The sequence below is a fragment of the Pagrus pagrus genome, assembly GCF_965226575.1.
Source record: "Pagrus pagrus genome assembly, chromosome: 16".
Taxonomy (NCBI): domain Eukaryota; kingdom Metazoa; phylum Chordata; class Actinopteri; order Spariformes; family Sparidae; genus Pagrus; species Pagrus pagrus.
In genome coordinates this window covers 12,547,666-12,567,090 of record NC_140200.1, presented here as the reverse complement: position 1 = coordinate 12,567,090, position 19,425 = coordinate 12,547,666, and the positions used below count along the sequence as shown (strand labels likewise).

Here is a 19,425-nt window from a genome sequence, read left to right as displayed (position 1 = left end):
ACCTGCTCAGTGGCACGTATGACAATGCGTGAATGTATCTGCATTATGTATGAATAACTCCCTCCCCACCACTCTGATGCGCACACACACCCCTCACTGTTCACATCTGCCCACACTACCTAGTGACACACTAACCAACTTGAGTATAATCAAACCGTCAGCATTTTTCATTAAGGTGGAGGAAAGCACTGTGTCAGACGTCCTCTCTCACTGATAACGTGCTAATCTCAGACATATTACCCTGTGCCGCAGACGGGACAGAAAAAAACGCTGTCACACGTGCCAGTCACTGTACATGATTGGATCCTAAGTATCCCAGGTAGACTATAGATCTGTTTTCTATACATTATAATGGGATGTACAGTATGTGACAATTGTACATGAACAGATGTAGCCCTTGCAGAAGTCCCAATTGTTATTGCATAGGCTGCAAATAAACAATGAGTTCTGATATCAGAAGGGAATTATGATGGGTATATTACAGAAGAAATGCATTGGTTGTTTCAAAAAGAACATGGCTCTATACTTTGTTCTTCTGTGTGTGCAAGTGTGTATATATTTTGTATGTTTGCTCGTGCACATGTGCAAGACAAGGCTTGATATATGTCTTGTCCTCATTTAAGTTAAGTGGCTTTTTAGGGGACATCGTCAGCAGACATCTATGCTATTGATTGTGCCTTTGCTAAATGAGCTTTATCGCTGTAGCCACCACAAACAATGCCCTTCCCCATATGTAGGTAAATCTGTACAATTAGGTGAAGGTTAGCTTTATAATTGCAGAGTACAGTATTGTTGCAACAGATTGGATTCTTGAACTGTGGTCAGAAATGAATAAAACCCTCTTATAGATCATGGCAGATGCACATGTCGTCACATAGGAAGAACCACTGCCCTTCTATCATTTAAAGGGCATCTTTGAGAGTAGGATTTTCCTGTCCAACCTTAGAGGAGTCCAGCTTGTGAAAATGCCGTCTTTAAATGTCAAATGCCTTCTCTTACTACATCAGTATAAGGTATGATTTGATACGACTGTGTTTAGACACATTAGACAGAAAGTAATAATATCAAAGTTAATTACAGTCACCATCCAGCTCTGCAAACCGACTCAACTCTCCAAACAATAGACAATGAGAAGATTGTGTTTTAATCCCTGCTTTGTTTATTATTGCATGTGACTGATAGTGACGCTCTGGGCTCTGATTTACAGATGAGCAGGAGGCAGTGCAGAAAAGGACATTCACAAAATGGATCAATTCCCACTTGGCTAAGGTAAGAGAGTCTGGTTCATTCCCACTGCTACTGCCAGCATTGTGTTGTCCCTTTACACAAACACTGGTGCTGCTGTTTGTGCATTGAAAACTTCTCCATCTCAGTGCTTTTCCACTTTCATTGCCTTTGCTCTTCCATACTTTGTCCGCTGTGCTCTCTGTGACATTTGTTTCATTTGCAAAACACACTGTGGAGCTGGTCATGGGACTGACTGCGCCAGCTAAGACCACACACACAGTCATTCTTTCTTGCATGCCTTTCACATTCCTTTTTATTCCTCCAATCTCATATAGCTTGTAGCCAGGATTTACTCTGCCTCTAATTATCAGGTTCACATTGCAGCATTTAATACACTGAATATCTTTTTTACTGCAAGCTACTGTCAGTAATTTAAGTATTAGGAACCTATAAGCTTTCTATCTAAAATGGACCAATTTAGATTTTTCTGGATAAGAGTTTTTCATAAGACTGCCCTTTATTTGCCCTCCCAATGAGCTTGAACACCACATATCTGTAACTTATATTAAACAATTACATTTGATGCAGCTGCATGCTGAGGGGCCATTGCATGAATGTAATTATTGCATTATAGTGCATTAAGCTCCTCAATTTAACCCATTAGTGCTTGAACAGTGTGTCAGGATTGGGCGGACAAGGCAAATATGGCACAGCGCAACCCAATTAAGTGTTATTTCAATCTGTGACGCTTCTCTCAAGGATTCCTATTTGATTACGACAGCTGTGGAGGCCTTGAACCACGGTGACGTGGAGCAGAAAATTCATTTGAAAAGCACTCTTGGGGGAATAAACCTTGACGTAATATTAAATATCACGTCTCATGACCGTGCCAGCAGAAAATTACACACAGCCCCAATACCTAAATGCCTTGAATTTTTGATGACGTTTACGGTAAGCACATAGTTTATTTATTAAGTCATTTTGAGGCAACAGAGTAGAGCCGTGGCTCTTTTGCTATTTTATGGTCGTTGAAAATTCTGGGGTTGAGCGATTTAGGTAAGACGATGGGGATTCAGAGGGATACCATTCGAGGGATCCCAAGAAGTCTGAATTACAAAGCACTTATATGCTGTCATGAGAGTTAGATGATAGGATTATTACCATTCTCACATCTGCATAGTAAATATGTAGATGGATCCAGCCACTTATCTTAGCATAAAGACTGAAAACAGTGGGTGGGAAGCCCTCTAATTCGTACTTATCAACACATTACAGTTTATTTAATCCACACAAAAAGTGTAAAAACATACAACATACTTCATATTAAAGTTCTTGTAAAAAGTATTAGGTAATGAGTAATAAGGCCTGTATAAGTCCTTATAAGCTGCGTATTAACATTATTTTGTCTTATTAAAACTATATGTTTTAATAATGGTATCATAAACATTTTTAGATTATAAATAATTTATAAGCACATAAAATTAACTGTGAAACTGTTTTTAGACTTAACAAAAACCTTATGAGTTTCTTATAATTGTTTATTAAAGTCTCCACTGGTTGCCTGGCAACTGCTCCACGGCAAAAAATAGTTTGGCACATGGAGTGGTGTAGTTATAAGTCCTTTTTGCACTTCTGGTTACCTCGTCTCAAAGTCTATGAGTTTTTTTAATTGGTTTTCGGTTAAATGCCTGAATCAAGGTCTGTGGTTACCAGCGTAAGATATTTACACGTTATGTTCTACGACATAAAATACTTCATTAAATGTCCTACAATTGAATTATAAAGCCTGTGTGTCTCAAAAATGGTGGTTGCTAACAAGTGGCTGAATGAGACTACAGAAGTTGTCAGGGACATTCAACGTCATCATGCCACACATGGAGACTCATCTACTCACTGGTGCATCTTTAAAGACCAATTTAAGTAGCAGACTAATCTCATTTTAACTTTCAAAGTTGTAGATTGATCATCTTATAGAAATAGTGTAAAGTAAATATGTAGTAAGACACTTAGTGGTTTTTGAAGTCATGCAACCGCAATGTAGTCTACTTATAGCTTAACATTGGCTTTATACTTCTAGCAATTTAATTAATGCATCAATGCGTTCATCTGTGAAGATTATTTTACTGAACAAAACATGTGAATATCATAAACTTGTATTAACCACATAGCTTATTTTCGACAATAATCCAAAAAACAATTAAAAGCCCTGAAGCTTTTCGCTGAGGAAACCAGGGCGATGCTAACTTCCAGGTACTGCCTACAAAAATACATCATCCGTACACTACCCTATAAAACTGCTGGTAGGCGGATTCTGTTCTTGAACTGAGCCAGGCTAGCTGATTCCCCCTGTTTCAAGTGTTTATGCTAAGCTAAGCTAACCGCCTGCTAGTTCCAACTACATATTTAACATACAGACGTGAGAATGGTGTCGATCTTCTCATCTCACTCTTAGCAAGAAAGCAAATAAGGACATTACCCGTTCATGTTTACTACTGGTGTCTGGTGATCCAATAGTCCGGAAACTGAAGCTTGATTTTTACAACAAACACACCAATAAACTCCCTTTACAATGGTCCTGGAAATTTCACTACATTTCATTTAAATTCCATTTAAATTCACTTTAATTAACCGATTCAGCTAATCAATAGATTAGTGATGCTATCACAGTTCCATCCAAAGAGATAACGGTATTTGTTTCCCATGCTTATCTCTTTCCACCTAGTTGATCAAATTACTTGTTCTCCTCCTCGCCCATCATGAAACTGCTTACCCTTTCACCTGATGCCTGACGTTGCCATGGTGACACTGATTGGCCTATATTTGTCTTCAAAAATGTCTTGGTGCTTATTGCAGCTCGGTAAATGTTCAGAGAGCTCTGTGATGAGAAAGGGGTAAAAGTCAATTCAGCTGGTGCCGAGGATCTGTTATAATAATGAGGTGCACTTCTTGAGGATGTTATTCTGTAGACTAGGAGGGATAAAATGGCATCTTATGGGCTCGTCACACATCTATAAATACTCTACAAAGAACCATTTTAAGAGACACATTAGGCAAAAAAAAGTGTGAGAGAGACAGACAGGAGGATAAAGAGAGAAGGGAGAAGCTTTAACAGTTGGTTTAGCTTTGCTCTCAGAAGGATAGATCATGCCCTTGGCTATGCAGATGATTAGGCCACTCCAGTTATCACAGGTCTTTAATTCAGTGCCTAAAGGTATGTGATTAATCGTTAGGTGAGTTGAGACATGGCATGAGGGCTTCCTTTCACTATCACTCCCCTCCCCCTTACTTTTCCACTCCACAGGTACAACAAAAGAAGTCTTATGAGCTCTGACAAAGAGTTTCTATGAGAGGACGTACTGGAGCCGGTAATTTATACAGAAGATTAATGACTCTCATTACTCGGTGCAGTTCACCAGATTAAGTCACCAGTTATAGACCAAACTGTAAGAGAGAAGCAGGGCAGTACTTTTTGCAGGTTGTTTCTCCCATTAAAATAGAGGGTGATGTTTAGACCCCACATCGGGGAGGATATTGTGTCTCTGGGAATTTTGCTCAGAATGGTTTAATTTTGGTTCTCAAGTATCAGGCTTCATAGTTGTACCCTGCACTGCACTGGAGTGACAAGGCGGCAGAATTCAGTGAGCAGACCCCAAGTTTCCATTTTGACAAATCCTTTCTGAGAAGGTTAAAGCTTAATTACAGAGTGGCCGGTGTGAGCAGTGGAGGTCTCATCGCTGTGCAGCAGTTTTCCACGCAAACAGCTTTAGTGCAGTAATCAGTGAACCAAGTGTTCTTAGAGATTACAGCAGCAGTAAAGTGAAGCTCCGCAGCTCCCACTCCCTTCTTTCTTCAGTGGGGGGAGAGGGGGATTGAGTGGATGACATACTCCATGCACAGTAAATTCAATCCCAGCACATCATGGCATTTGGTATGTGCCTCAGCCAATTTAGCCGAAAGGATTTACATTTTTTTTTTTTTTTTTTTTTATCATTTTCAACCTGCCAACTACTTGTGGCCTCTTCATTTTTCATTTCCAATTTTCGTGGGTACAGTCAATATCAGTTTCATTTGGATGTGCAATATCTGTTTGTCAGCCAATTGGTCGGTCCACCACTATTGGATGGACTGCCATTGAACTTTTTACAGACATGATATTCATGGTACATGAAGAGGATGAATCCAACTCACCTTGGTGATTCCCTGACCTCTCTTCTAGCTCTACCAGCAGGTCAAATCTTTAGCTTATCCTTTGAAATATGTATGTAAACATCTACTAGATGGATTGGCACAAAAATTTGTACAGACGTCCATGTTCCCATCACTATGATTTATAATAAATTTCTTCAATATCTGACCTCTCATCTACCATCTGGTCAAAATTTGTCCAATACCCGCTTTACTCTGCCTCTGATTGGTCGCCTACACTGGTTAGTTTGTTAGTTTTAGGTGTGAGCACTGAGACTGGTTGGGGTTTTGCTAATATTATCACTTCCTGGGTATGAAATTACCTGTGTCTTCTGTGTTCTGAGGCCCTTCTGCTCACCGAGCTGGCTGACGTCCAGTTTAGTCGCTTCTATCACAATGTAAGCTTATAGGAGAAAGGCTTTTTGGGCCCCAGTGCATCACGCGATGTTGTAATTACACAAAAGTTGGCTTCAAAGCCTGCCGCTCTTCCTGTCGGCTTGATAATGACCCATCATTGTGAGCAAGTTAGTATGCTGACTTAAGCATCAAGCTTCAGTAGAGTACAGCCTCACAGATCCTCTGGCTGTAGACTTGTTGTTTTCATGTTCGTCACAAAATGATACATTTAGCCAATAATAAATTAAGTCAAAATACTACGATACATGCGACTACATGCCAGACATGTATAGCCATTTTCTTCTGGTGTTTTACATATTGTTCATTTTGTAGTGTTAAGACAAAGGTAAATATCTCTTATTTTATTGACAACTGCAGTCCAGTTGTCCTTTGTTGCAGGGTTTGCCTGCAGCCCTTTTTGTGTGATGGCCTTCTTGGGAGCATCAAAGGCATTTATCCCGTGCCTTATGTATGATTATGCCCAGGTATAGTGTAACGTACTGTGATTTAAAAGTTAAAGTTAATCACATTGTTGCTTTTACATGCAAATTATGCCTTGTAACTTTACCTTCAAAAGATTTGGACAACAGGCATCTGGTGTCAGTTCTTCCTTCAACCTGAATGTATTGCAATTCAAAATGAAACCCTTCAGTCTCCTCTTTGTGTCTGCCCCTCACTCTGTCTTTCATACTGTTGATCTTTTGGTATCCACGGAGTCGAGTGCACCAGGGGAATAACATGAGAGCACAGACAGACTCACATCCTGAAACTCCTCTGCTCACAATCAATTATGGCACAGACACTCATATGTAATTAGCTCATTAAGCCCTTGATTCATTTTTTTAGCACATGCTGCTGAGCAGAGGAAATGGATATGACTTTCTTATTTAGTAATTAGTCAGAAATTTCCTCATTAGCTTTAGGATTATAATGAACAAATAGGTAAATTTAACTTCAATTAGCTCATGGTATAATTTGTGCCTTTGAAGGGGTCTTTGTAAGTGTTTCTTCTGTCACTTTATGATAGGGGCACAAGTGCTGTCTGTATATTCTAATATCCAAGCCATGAAATGACATTAGAAGAGGAATTAGCGAGAAGAGCTTCAGTATTTGCTAATTAATTTTGAAAGACGTGAGGTTAGTGTCCCTTCTCTCTTTGCCTTCTATCATTTTTCTCGCTGCCACTCTTTCCACTCAATTATACCCCTCTCACGTATCCCAGATGTTGGGGGTTGTATGCTTTTCTCTCACACACCACACACACACTCCACTTGCACATGCTAACGCAGACACTCGTGCACACATGTCTGCTTCCGCCTCTCCTTGCATCTCTTTTTCTCCCTCACTCCCTTTGCCGCTAATCTCCCTGTGAATGGCTCGCTCGTCTGAATGCTCCCCCCCCTCTAAACCTCTCCTCAGCCCCAGCATGTGACTGTGCTTTAAGAGAAATCCTTGATGTGGCGCCGGCAAGAAACAGAGATATGTGGATTTCCCCAAGTCTACAAGTCTATGTCAGGTCAGGGAGGAAGTCAATGAGCGGGATACAGTTTGAAATCATCAGCATATTTTAGGATTTGAAGACCTCATTCAGAGCCTGCTGAGCCTCTGCTTACTCTAGCTGTCAGTAATATTTGGCACAGCCAAACTCTTTTGGAGCTTCACGAACATATTTTATGAGGATTTCCTTTATCCATGTTTCACAAGTTGAAATTAATGTCTCACAGTGTAATATATGTTTTGTATTTTGTTTTTTTTATGCACCGTGCCACTTAGAGTAGGATAATGTTCAGAAAAACCTCTTCTTGCTTCATAGTTTCATGTGCATTTCTAGAGCTATTAAGATTTAAATCCCCAGTTTTTGCATTCCAGGAAAACTGAGAGAGCTTTGTGTGAGTTTATGGCATGCAAGGACCATGTAAACATTGAGTTTAGGTAGCAACTTATGCCGGGCACAAGGCTCCTACTTGGAGCTGCTCTTGTATATCATAAAAATTGTTCCTGGAAAAATAGGGAAGGTTTAAATTATTTCACTTACCTTGAAATCAAAGGTTCAGTTTTCAATGTCAAAAACCAAAACATTTATTTTTCCCCTAGGGCATTGTGTCATTTCTATGCATAGGGCTCGGCAATAAATCGATATTATATCATTATCGTGATATGAGACTATCTATCATCTTAGATTTTGGATATCGTTATGTTGTGATATATATATATATGTGTTTTCTTTTCCTGGTTTTAAAGGCAGAATTACAGTAAAGCAATGAATCCCTCTGAACTTACCAGATGGTTCTTTTTGTTCTAATACTTGCCATTACCCACTCAGTCATTCTATATACATTACTGATGATTATTTATCTATAATCTCTGTAAAAATCAAGCATGAAAGCACCAACATTCACCCCTACGACCTTGTAACAGTATCAGTATCGCAGTATTCGGTCAAAAATATTGTGATATTTGATTTTTTTGCACAGTCCTAGCCTTTATGTAGTGCTTTTGATGAGATTTCAAAATATCATATAATTCAAAGTCCTGCACTCACCCATCATATATAATATAATATATAATATATATATAAAAGATATAAATTGTGAATCGCCATAGAGTTAGAAAATACTGTGATAATATATTTAGGACACATCCGCCAGTCCTATCTACAGTATGTGTGCTTGTTTTAACATGTTGTTTGAAAAAGACTGAAGTCAAAAACATCTTTACAAAAATGCTCAGGGGTGTGCTTGTTTTCTCATATAGCATGTACCGCCTCTGGCGGTGACAGACCTGTTTGAGGACATCAAAGATGGTGTGATGCTGCTGGCCCTGCTGGAAGTCCTCTCTGGACAAAAACTGGTGAGTCTCATGGTCATTTGTACAACATGTGATTTGGCCACAGACTTCAAACACTTAATATCCTCTGATCTTTCTGGATTATTTTTTAACTTGATCTGATTTAACAAAGATCAGGTGAGTCAAACAACAGAGAGATTCAGTCATCTGTAATTGTTTGTATAATAACAGCCAGTTCTACTGTTACAAATTGTTTTTGACAAATCTCAAAAGAGCTCCAGACTTAATGCAGTGCATGTGAAACAAGCCACAATTACATGGAAATGCTCATTGATCGGCTTTTATTAGGACGTTTGAATGGAATTGAAAATCCCAGATTAACAAGGACAGATCATAGTTCACAAACACACACACAACACAGACAAAGACATATGCACACATCTTGAGGATTTTACTTTGCCAATATTGCCTAAGGTCTAAGCCGTCTATGTCCTATTGATCCGCGTGTCTATAGTCAAACAAAGCTCTGATTGGCCCACTGTTGTCTTTCCCACTTTATTTATGTATATTTGTGTTTCCTGATAGTGTCTGTACTATACTGCTGAATTTCCCATACTTGTGCTAGTGCGAAATAACTAACCTTCTTATCAATTGTATTGTTTTATTTAATCCACACTACGTGTTTCTTCCCCTCTCTGTTTCTCCATTTTTTTCTTTCCATCTCCATTGTTCACCCTTTTCCTTCTAGCCATGTGAGCAGGGCAAGAAGCTAAAGAGGATCCACTGGGTCGCCAACATCGGTACAGCTCTCAACTTCCTTGAGGGTAGGAAGGTAAGAGTTCAGCGCCGTCTTTTTATGTTTTTTTCTTTGCCTCTATTTTACCCCTCCTGCTGCTCTCCCTGCTCAGCTGCTGCCTCGTGGGCACAAACATTGAATCCTGACCTTGTGTGACCTGTTTCCCCTTCGTCCCCGCCTCTTACTCGCTCCACCTTCCCACATCCCTCATTTATCCCGAAAACAACATGCTCTATATTTACGTTCCCTACAAAGATTTTGAAAATCAGAAACCCAGACACCGGCATTTCATATATTTTTGCTGCCTCTGTTCAAATTTCTTTCATTTATCTGTTTGGCTGTCTATAAATAATAAAAAAATCATACCATCATATTTGCTGGTCACGATACAGCTCTTGCACTTTATGATATCAGTACTCTCCAGTTTTCTTTCTCCCATCTGTTGTCTTCACTTAATACAAAACTGCATGGTTTACAGTTCCTTTTCCCAGCTTTACATCCAGAAGTTGCTTAATGTGGTTCTCGATGTAATCATCCAACTGCATCAATTGTGTGAGATTAGTAAAACATTCCCAAAGCTTTCCCAAGCTCGTCCTTGGATATACATAAATAAAGCTATAAGTATGAGCTGGTGTCTGCAGGGACATTGATTTGTCTTCCTCAAGTGTGACAGGGTTAAAACCGTAAATCCTACACCAGTAATCTGCAGTCTGGAGATGAGACGTCAGTGGGCACTCTGCTGTATACGTCTGTGTGTGTGTGTGTGTGTGGATCTATGTGGTTAAAAAATTAAATGTAAATATGCTCTGTGTGTAAACCTGATGTATGTCTAGACCCTATTTACATTTTGCTTTAGAGGCCCAATCGCTTAATGTCTGATACATGTTCCTGTCATATGTCTATGTCATAGAAAACGTTGTTGAGCGTGCAGTGGCATTATGATGTTTACATTTCATCAATCATGCCTGTAATTTGTTGAAATCCTGTGATGTATGTATTTAATCAGGAGTTTCAAATCCATAGCTGTGATGTCAACTAGGTCTGTTTTTCAATTATTTTCTTTATTGATGAATCTGATTATTTTAAGACCATTAAAGGTCAGAAAATGGTTAAATATACTTAAATGTATTCCCCTTTTATGATATAAAAGAAAGAAAAGTCACACATACTCACTCTTGAGGAGCTCAAACCACCAAACAGTTGGTATTTTAGCTTTAAAAGTAATTATCAAAAAGCAAATATTTGAATAATGTCAACTATTCTGTTTACCTACACATTGTTGGTAACAATGCAACGACTACTGTTTGGTCACCTATGTTGTTTTTGCTGGTGTGTTGTCGTAATATCAAACACTTTCCTAACCATCCCAGCCTCACACCGCTGTTTTGAGTTGCCTGCTGTGTTTTCTAATATGAAACCATGTATTGCATATATTTTTATCAGTCACTATCCCTTGCTTCCCTGCGCTGCCCTCGCCTGCCCCCAATCTCTTCCTCTATGCTTGTTCACCAATACGGAGTGGCTTGTATTACCATATGATGACCTGTTGTGCTGCAGTGCCTCAGTAATATAACCCTCTGTGTGATAATATAGAATACATCATCATATCAGTACATACAGCACCCTCTTTCTCCCTTCTTTTTGCTCCTCTTTTTCCCTCTCTCGCCCCCTCTATCACTTTCTGTCTGTCCATCTCTGCTGGATATAATCCCTGTTGCCTGCGTAGTGGTGATAGATCTCTCCTCTCAGCCAACCACTCAGGTTATCTCACCTCATAGATGCTACAGTATCTGCCATCTCATTGTCAATGAGGCGTCCCTCTTCAATCAAACACATCCAGAGTACCTCTAAATGCTCTCTCTCACTCTCTCTCTCTCCTTCTTCTTCTTTTTTTAATCTGCCTTCCAGTCTGCCTACAGAGGATCTCCGGTCAGTATTCATGATGTTCCTGCACTTTTTTGTTCAGGGCATGTAATAGATATAGTCAGGATTATGTGCGTCCTGTGGTTCTGAGGATTATGCTCATACTATGCATTGTTCATCTTGTGACAGAAGACAGAGTTACTAGATCGAGTAACATTTTGTGTAGTTAATCCATATATACTGTATATGTGAGATATTAGTAAATGGAAAATGGAATTGATTGCAATCAGGAATTATAAAGTGCTGTTACGAGATATTAAAATACTGGACATTGTGTTTTGACACAGATCAAGCTAGTGAACATCAACTCCACAGACATTGTTGATGGACGGCCATCGATTGTATTGGGGTTGATGTGGACCATCATCCTCTATTTCCAGGTAACATTGCCTAGAGTTAATTTAAATAAATGCCATTAGATTAGCCAATGCAATGTATATAATTCAAGATATTACAATTTGTTTCATCGTGTGAACATCTTGGTCAACTATGTCATTGAATCACTATTAATTGCTCACGACTTGGACTTGAAATTGACAACTACATGACTGCCAGTATACTGTTAACTCAGCATGGTCCTAAATATTGATGTCGAGAAGTACCATGGGATCATGGTAGTTATTTTCTTCACTGTTTAACAGCCACCATTGCTATCAAAAATATATCTAAAGATTTATATACAAGTGAGCAAAACAGATGATAGTAAACAACAAAGTGGCTCGCTAGCTAGTTCGCCAAATTCTTTCCTCAGTCTGACACATTATTTGGTGTTTCCCTGGAAGTGATAGCAAGAGTGAGTAAAGGGGATTTTGGGTTTTAACATTGTTGAAAACATTTGGGATAATGCAAGTACACAAGTCAGCAAAATGTATAACAAAGGTCTGGTTATTACTAGACATTTCAATGTGGAAATCTTACTTATTATGCCTTTAAATCCAATAAGAAATAAAAGCCTAAACCAGTTTAGTCTTGTAAACTGGCAGTGCTTATTAGGTCTGAAATATGTTTTCCAGCTTGCAAAAAAGTAAGCAATTTGAACCATAAAGAAATGTACGATAGGAAAATAAATCTTCCAAAGCAGCCATACTGAAAATGAACAGTTGCTACCTCAGGCATTTCAGATGTGCACAGATCAACAGGAACTTAATCACAATACTACAGTCTCTTAGCAACAACAGCACATTCAGATGGCTGCTATTCCTGCAAACATAAGTATATTAAATAAAGGAAATGTACAACAATGGAAAATGTATTTATTCACTTACTGACACATTGATGTATTTTATTTCACAGTGATGTTTATGGATTTTCTAAGTTGTGTGCAGCAGACAGTAGGGCAGAGAAGCTGAGAAGTAGATTATGTTTTCATAACCATAAATCTTCAAGAACTGACCAGCTGGCTGAGCTGAAGTCTAATAATACATTTTGTTATAGATTTGTGTGAAGATTGTTTTAGGACCACATGGATGACTCAAAGCTCTGGGTTGTTAAAAAAAGTCATCAATTGACAGCTGAATTGCAGTGCTGTACCGTGTGATACAGTATTTCTCTGTGATGTGTAACATTAACATTTAACATTATATGCAATCATCACGTGCAAGTAAACAAAAATGTAAAATTCAAATGTACATGCCCTTAAACAAGTGCTCCGTTACTCTGATGAGTAAAAGTTGATGACAAGCAGGAGGAAACAGGTTTTCTCTGTCCTACTTATCATCAAAGGGTGTCAGCTTCATCAAACACAAATGACAGTTATTCTAGATTTAGCAATTAAAATTATTAATGATGTTCCACAGGCAGGCATTATTATCAAGAATTGTTGCAAAATAATTATTGAAAGATGTGAGGTACCCTGATTTTCTTTCCCTGTTTCCTGTTCTTTTCAGATTGAGGAACTGACCAGTAGCCTACCAGCACTTCAAACCTTGTCCAGCAGCACTTCTTCATTAGACAGCTCCAACAGCAGCACTGAGACCACCAGCCCACCCGTCAAAAGAAAACCCCTCCCACCTATGCAGGGTGGAGCCAGAAAGGCCTTACTAAGATGGGTCCAGCACACAGCCACCAAGTATGTCACCTCGCTTACTAGCTAGTTGTGTCACTCCTCAACACAAAATATACAAAATGTACCAAACTGTTTTTCTTCTCTTAAAACTGTTGTGCCTTTTTCCACCTGCTTTGACATTGTAATGACATTTCTAGACGTCTGGGTATCGAGGTGAAGGACTTTGGCCCAAGTTGGCGGACGGGGTTAGCATTCTTCGCAGTTATCCATGCCCTTCGACCAAGTCTAGTTGACATGGAGCACGTATGGAGGAGGCCCAACCGAGAAAACCTGCAGGAAGCCTTCTTATTGGCTGAGACAGAGCTGGGCATTCCACAACTTCTTGACCCAGAGGGTAAATTATGTTTTCTATCGCATTTTGTAAAGACGTAAGTCATTAAGTAGATGAAAACTGAACTGAACAGGTAACAAGATTTCTACAACGTCACAGGATCAAATTAACCCTACAATCATTCGAAAACAATGTGACCCCTGTGTTACTGACTCAAATAATATTAGCTTTCCATTATATGGAGCTTTTTTCCCAGAATACTGAAATACATTTGTGGGCATCTATCACAGCATCAGATGTGCACCTTGGTATCACTTCCAAACACCATCTGTGCCCCTTCACGCCTGCCCTTCACAATGAACCCTGACAAACCAAGCTTGACATCGGTGTAATTAAGGTCCATTAGGCCATGAGATTCAGCATGGTGGAACCTCTAAACAAACTTGGACACAAATCTGAAATGAGGAAGGTTGTTTTCATTTAAGGTGCCTGTTTTTGAACAAATGTCAGTCAAATGTGTTCTTATTAACTCCAATATTAATATTTTCCTCTATGAGACAAACTGTTTAAGGATTATGAGCTGGCGCCATCTTGACATGACTTCTAATCGCATTCATTTGGTTCCTTCTTCAGATGTCGATGTAGACAAGCCAGATGAGAAATCCATCATGACATACGTAGCCCAGTTTCTGAAACATATTCCCGACCGAAAGCAGAGCGACTCAGATGGACAGCAAGAAGAAGAGGTAACCAGCTGTCAGATTTATCTCAGTCTGGATACGCCACTCACTGTCTTCTCTCTTTCTGCATCCTGTGTGTTTTGTCTTTCTCTTCAGATGTCATAGTTAGCGTGTCAAACGTCAGCCGTGACATGTATATAGATGGCATTTTGTCTTTGTTTAATTAGTGTTGACGTGAAGTGTGCACAGCTGGAGCTTTCTAAACACAGTTTGATGCTTGTTCTAACCTATGTAAGTGCAAGGTGGTTGAGGCTTTGTTCATGGCCACATACAGTGAAAGTCAGAGCAATTACAGGAAATTGAATTACCTTATTTTAAATTGTACTTAATGCTTTTAAAACGTTTCTGATGCAATAACCACCACCTGTCTGCAATTCAAAGTAGGTTAAAACAAACAGTTGTTACATTTGTCATGTGATTCAGGTCTGGCAGTGTCTTGCCTGTTTTGTGTCTTGCCATGTTGCACATCTTTCTCTTTGTATCTCTTCTTGTCTTTCTCTCTCGTGTGTTTGTGTGGTGACTTCTTTCCTGTGGTTGTTGTGATGGCCTCTGTCCTACAGCATGGTCTTGCTCCTCGCGATATAGAGGAAATGTTGGAGGTAGGTTATATAGTAACTTAAAGGTCCCAGGGGCAGGTTTTCCATCATTTTCTGCTGCTCAATGCAATTAGCAGCCATGCACATTCATGGTTTCCATATAAATGTGATTAATGCTTATTTTTCTGGCTCCTCTATTGGATTACAGTATCACGGCCTACTGTACAGTGTATGTGTGAGATTAAACATTGTTTTCCCATGTCAAAATAGAACCCATATGGTAATACTGGCTCTTTATCTTACCTGATGTGATATTCCTGCCGCAGGGTTTCTGAGCCATGATAACAAAAGGAAGTCCAGTATAATAAGACGTGATATTACCATTTATTAACGTTACCACCTAGCGCTATGGCTCCTGGTTCCATTAGCATGACAATGAAAGCCTCTGGCATTGGCAGTGTGCATTGATACAGCGTGTTTGATGGAAAGCTTGTGAATAGAGGTTTCCTGTTTTTAAGGTTAACAGTGTCAGGAGCTGTGATTTGCTGTAAAGCAGCGCTAACCCCTTTCTTTCTGTGTTGCACTGTGTTTTGTTGTCTTACAGCGCTGATTAGGTTTTTCGGTGGTTGTTGTGTGTCACACCTGCTTTGTTCTTTGTTGACAGTTCTTGCTCACACACTTATATATGTGTGTGAATATTCTCTATCATTGAACGAAGGTCAATTGGCCATTGTGTTTTTACATAAAAACAACAAATGGGTTATTTTCTTAAATAAATAGCAACTAAAACACTAGTTGTAAAATGATTTGCAGAAGTTGTGGTGAGAACAATATAACAGATTAAAGTCTGCGTCCCTTTAAAATGAGCTTAATCTGTTTTAACGTCTTAGGCTGTCATAAAGAATAAAGTTTGATATCCTTACAGGAGCTAATGTGAAGTGATAAAACTGAATAGACCGAGAGTGAACAGCTTTCGAACTGAAAAGACTATCTCACAAGCTTTTGAGCAACATAGTATTGTCGTCATGGTTACTTAAAATCCAATGAAATGTTAGTAGGGGGTCTTAGACAGAGTACCCTGTTTAAGCTGAGTGTTTTTGGCAGCTGTGGGTTTTTGACGTTTTGTCCTACAGGGAGACACAGAGGATTAGGGGAGCACATGTTTAACAGTACGTGCCCTCTCTTTCACCCTCTTCTTCCCTCCATCCTTTCATCAATCCCTAAAACATCTGTCTGGTTAATCGTTTTTTTTCTCTCCATCTTTCTGTTTCCCCCTTTCTTTTACGCTCTTTTGTCCTCTCTTTCGTTTGTTTTTCATTTCCCCTTTGCACTTTCCATGTCCATCTTTCCACTCGTTGTTCACCCCGCCGCCCCTCCACCATCCCGACCTCCTAGAGAGAGCAGCGAAAGAGCCTGAGGGAACTCAAAATGTGGCTCGACCAGCTGGAGAGAGATGCAATACAGGCCCAGGAGACCGAGGGCAATCTCGCTCAACAGTACCAGGTTTGTATGCGTGTGTGCGTCTGGGTGTGTGTGCAGTATAAACTGGGCACACTGGGCACAGACGCTCCTATTATTAGCTTAATCAGTGGCATTACACTGTGGGGATCAGACGGCAGCCGTCATATTTTCAGTCAATCTGGCTTATTTCACCCAGCCTCGGGATACTTTCCATATTCAACAGCATGTGGGATATCACCATTTTCTTTTGCACATTATTCAGAAGAGTCTGGGAATCTGAAGCCACAAAGAGGGACAGCATTCAGAGGCAATTAGCCACAGATTTTTATGAGGGTCTGATTAGATACCAATGGGAAGAGGGTGTAACCCCTGAGAGCACTTATTCTGATGTCTGTATACTGTGATTTTAATATTTTTGGAGATCCTTTCACAAGCGGCAGAGAGCTTTTGAAGAGATTTATTTTTGTTTTTCTTTCCAGTTGTTCAAGAGTCTGCATGTCCAGTTGGAGATGAGGAGGAAGCAGGTGGACGGAGCATTACACTCCACTCAGAAGGATGGGATACTGACTGTGGATCAGGCTCTGGTCAAACAGGCTTGGGAAAGGGTCTCTAATAGGGTGAGAGAAGCAGGAGGTTGTTGTGCCTGTTGATAATATATTGTTTTTTCAAGCAAGTTTTTTTTTTTTTGTCCCTCACTTATCAATCGTTTTGATTAATTCAATTAAGGCGCAAACTGATATAGCATAAACAATCACTATAAAATAGCCTATTTTATCTATAGTTGATTTGTATTCACTTTAGAGCTTTAATTGTGACAGTATGGGCCTTTTTTTCATACCATGTCTCTGCTCACAGTGTTTCTTCTAAATTGCGTTCCTTATTCCAGCTATTGGACTGGCATCTGCAGCTGGACAGGTCTCTTCCGGCTCCTCTGAACATGGTGGGCGCGTGGCTGCATGAGGCTGAAGGAGCCCTGCGACAAGAGGTCATCGTCCAGCAGGCACATGACATCACAGCGTCCACTGTCCACAGAGCTCTGGAGCAGCACAAGGTTAGTGTGGAGTATTCTGTACTGAGAACAATACACCACTAGCACAGATTATTTTTATTTGTTCTAAAATGAAATCATCCAAAATCTATTTTTTGGTCAGTCTTTCGAAGTATTTGTTTGCTTTTCTGTGTTAATGGGCTGTATGTATTTACACTGTGCAGGATGTGTTGAAGAGCCTGGAAAGTCATCAGCAGATCTTTCAGAGGATCCATAAAGACAGAAGTGTTGATGGAGTCCCTGTTCCCCCAGACCAGCTCCAAGACATGGCTGAGAGGTAGTAAAGACTTGACATGTTGACTGTTTGAATGATAATAACTCACTTGATCACCTGATTTCACATTCTGCTTTTCAGAGGCGAAGCAGAATGTATGGGTCAAGCTTTAGGTCTGATATCTTTTTGTAAACTTTGTCTTTTGTAGGTTGAACTTTGTCTCTACATCTTCTAGCATCCATTTGGCTAGAATGGAATACTTGGAGAACCAACACCACATGCAGGCCTTCCTCACACTGGCCGAGTCCAAGCTCAAATCCTGGATCATAAAATACGGCCGACAAGAGTCCGTGGAACTGATGCTTCACAACTATGTTGTAAGCTCAGGCTTTGATTCACTTTGTACATGATATGCTAAATAACTGAATCTTTAGGGTTCGTATGCAGATCTTAAAAGTTAAAAACAGTGTAGACATTTTTTTTGCTCTATTTATTTATTTGATATTATTGGAAAACACATCTACACAGTATATGACTACTAGTTTTATAACTATTATGATGTTATTGTCATCATTGTAACATCTCATGTGCTAATATTTATCTTATTTGATTTTCTCTTCATCAGTTATTCGTGGAGAAGCAACATTTCTTTGAAAATTACGAGGCATTGTTCCAGTCTCTGAAAGAGTCTGCTGAGGCCTATGTGAATACTGACAGCTCAGGTGAGAAGTCAAAATGTATGCAATTGATTTATAATTTAATCTATAAAAGAAACCTTCTTGGATCAAGTGTATGGCTTTGGGAGTTGCTGATATCATGATGTCATGATATTGCTAAAAAGTGTAGTTATTTTTCTGTAAAATCAATGGAAAAACTTAGCTTGAAGGTTTAGGCTTAGCTTGGATGCAGAATAAAGGAACAGCTGTACACCCTGTTAGACATAAAATAACCACACAGAATGTGTTTTGCTATTCCAGCTAATTAAATATGTGAAATCAAAGTAAGGTACTTAGTCATTTTAATGCACAAACCACATAAAAATCCAATACTGCAATAAAACAGTCCTGCTCATTGATTTGCAGCCAGTGCCCACACGGGTCTAGCACAACCAGAGATATTAAAGGGACAGATGTATCTCTATATAAATGATCTGGCAAAATCACTAAACGTTTAAAAATGTACATCATATCATCCAAACCTAATTGCATTCTTGTTCTATTAGATGTTGCTTTTATCTGAAATTGAGTGGCACTAAATATGACAGCATTTTGAACATATCTCACTTTATTCTCCCCTGTCAACAACTCCATAACCGCTGAGGTTTTTTCTCGCAGCATCTGAGTCTGCCTCTGTCTGGTTTTACAGCTCGGTAGTAGGGGAGAGTCTGCAGGCTACAGCTAAATGAGGTTCCTCCACTCCCAGCTCTCAGTGGGGAATACGACCCCATTTGCTGGTTAGGGGCTGCTCCACTTCTGCAGGTCTCTGGGCGCAAACTGAGCTAGCTTGTTGGTTTCATTAAGTTTCAGGGTTGTGCTGCTTTAGGGTATGCAGAGCAGAGAAGTGAGGTGTGGCGAGAAATCAGGACATTTGAGGCTTGATTGGTCGACCCCACAAATGAAGTGCCCCCCACCACCACCATACCCACATGAGCCTTGCTGGTAGTTAGCACTTTCTTCTCTGATTGGCTGGGTAAAAGACCATTGGATGTTTTCAAAGCCCCAGTTTGAGGCTATAGCAAACTGAGGAAAGAGAGGAGGATGAGGGGATTGATATGTA

General features: G+C 39.7%; 1 protein-coding gene across 8 annotated transcripts in view; it reads left to right on the top strand.

The window, feature by feature from the left end:
• Positions 1-19,425, top strand: part of syne1a (spectrin repeat containing, nuclear envelope 1a) — a 130,406-nt gene that overhangs the window by 12,580 nt on the left and 98,401 nt on the right. For 5 of the 8 annotated variants that reach the window (XM_084376639.1, XM_084376638.1, XM_084376635.1 and 2 more), the window contains exons 2-15: positions 1,208-1,269; positions 8,563-8,658; positions 9,344-9,427; positions 11,300-11,320; positions 11,602-11,694; positions 13,201-13,382; positions 13,517-13,713; positions 14,284-14,396; positions 16,322-16,429; positions 16,867-17,004; positions 17,274-17,438; positions 17,600-17,712; positions 17,858-18,026; positions 18,275-18,371. In XM_084376639.1, the coding sequence (XP_084232765.1) occupies positions 1,208-1,269; positions 8,563-8,658; positions 9,344-9,427; positions 11,300-11,320; positions 11,602-11,694; positions 13,201-13,382; positions 13,517-13,713; positions 14,284-14,396; positions 16,322-16,429; positions 16,867-17,004; positions 17,274-17,438; positions 17,600-17,712; positions 17,858-18,026; positions 18,275-18,371 (1,638 nt within the window). The remainder of the gene's footprint in view (positions 1-1,207; positions 1,270-8,562; positions 8,659-9,343; positions 9,428-11,299; positions 11,321-11,601; positions 11,695-13,200; positions 13,383-13,516; positions 13,714-14,283; positions 14,397-16,321; positions 16,430-16,866; positions 17,005-17,273; positions 17,439-17,599; positions 17,713-17,857; positions 18,027-18,274; positions 18,372-19,425) is intronic. The other 3 variants (XM_084376640.1, XM_084376636.1, XM_084376637.1) reach the window with 2 other exon arrangements.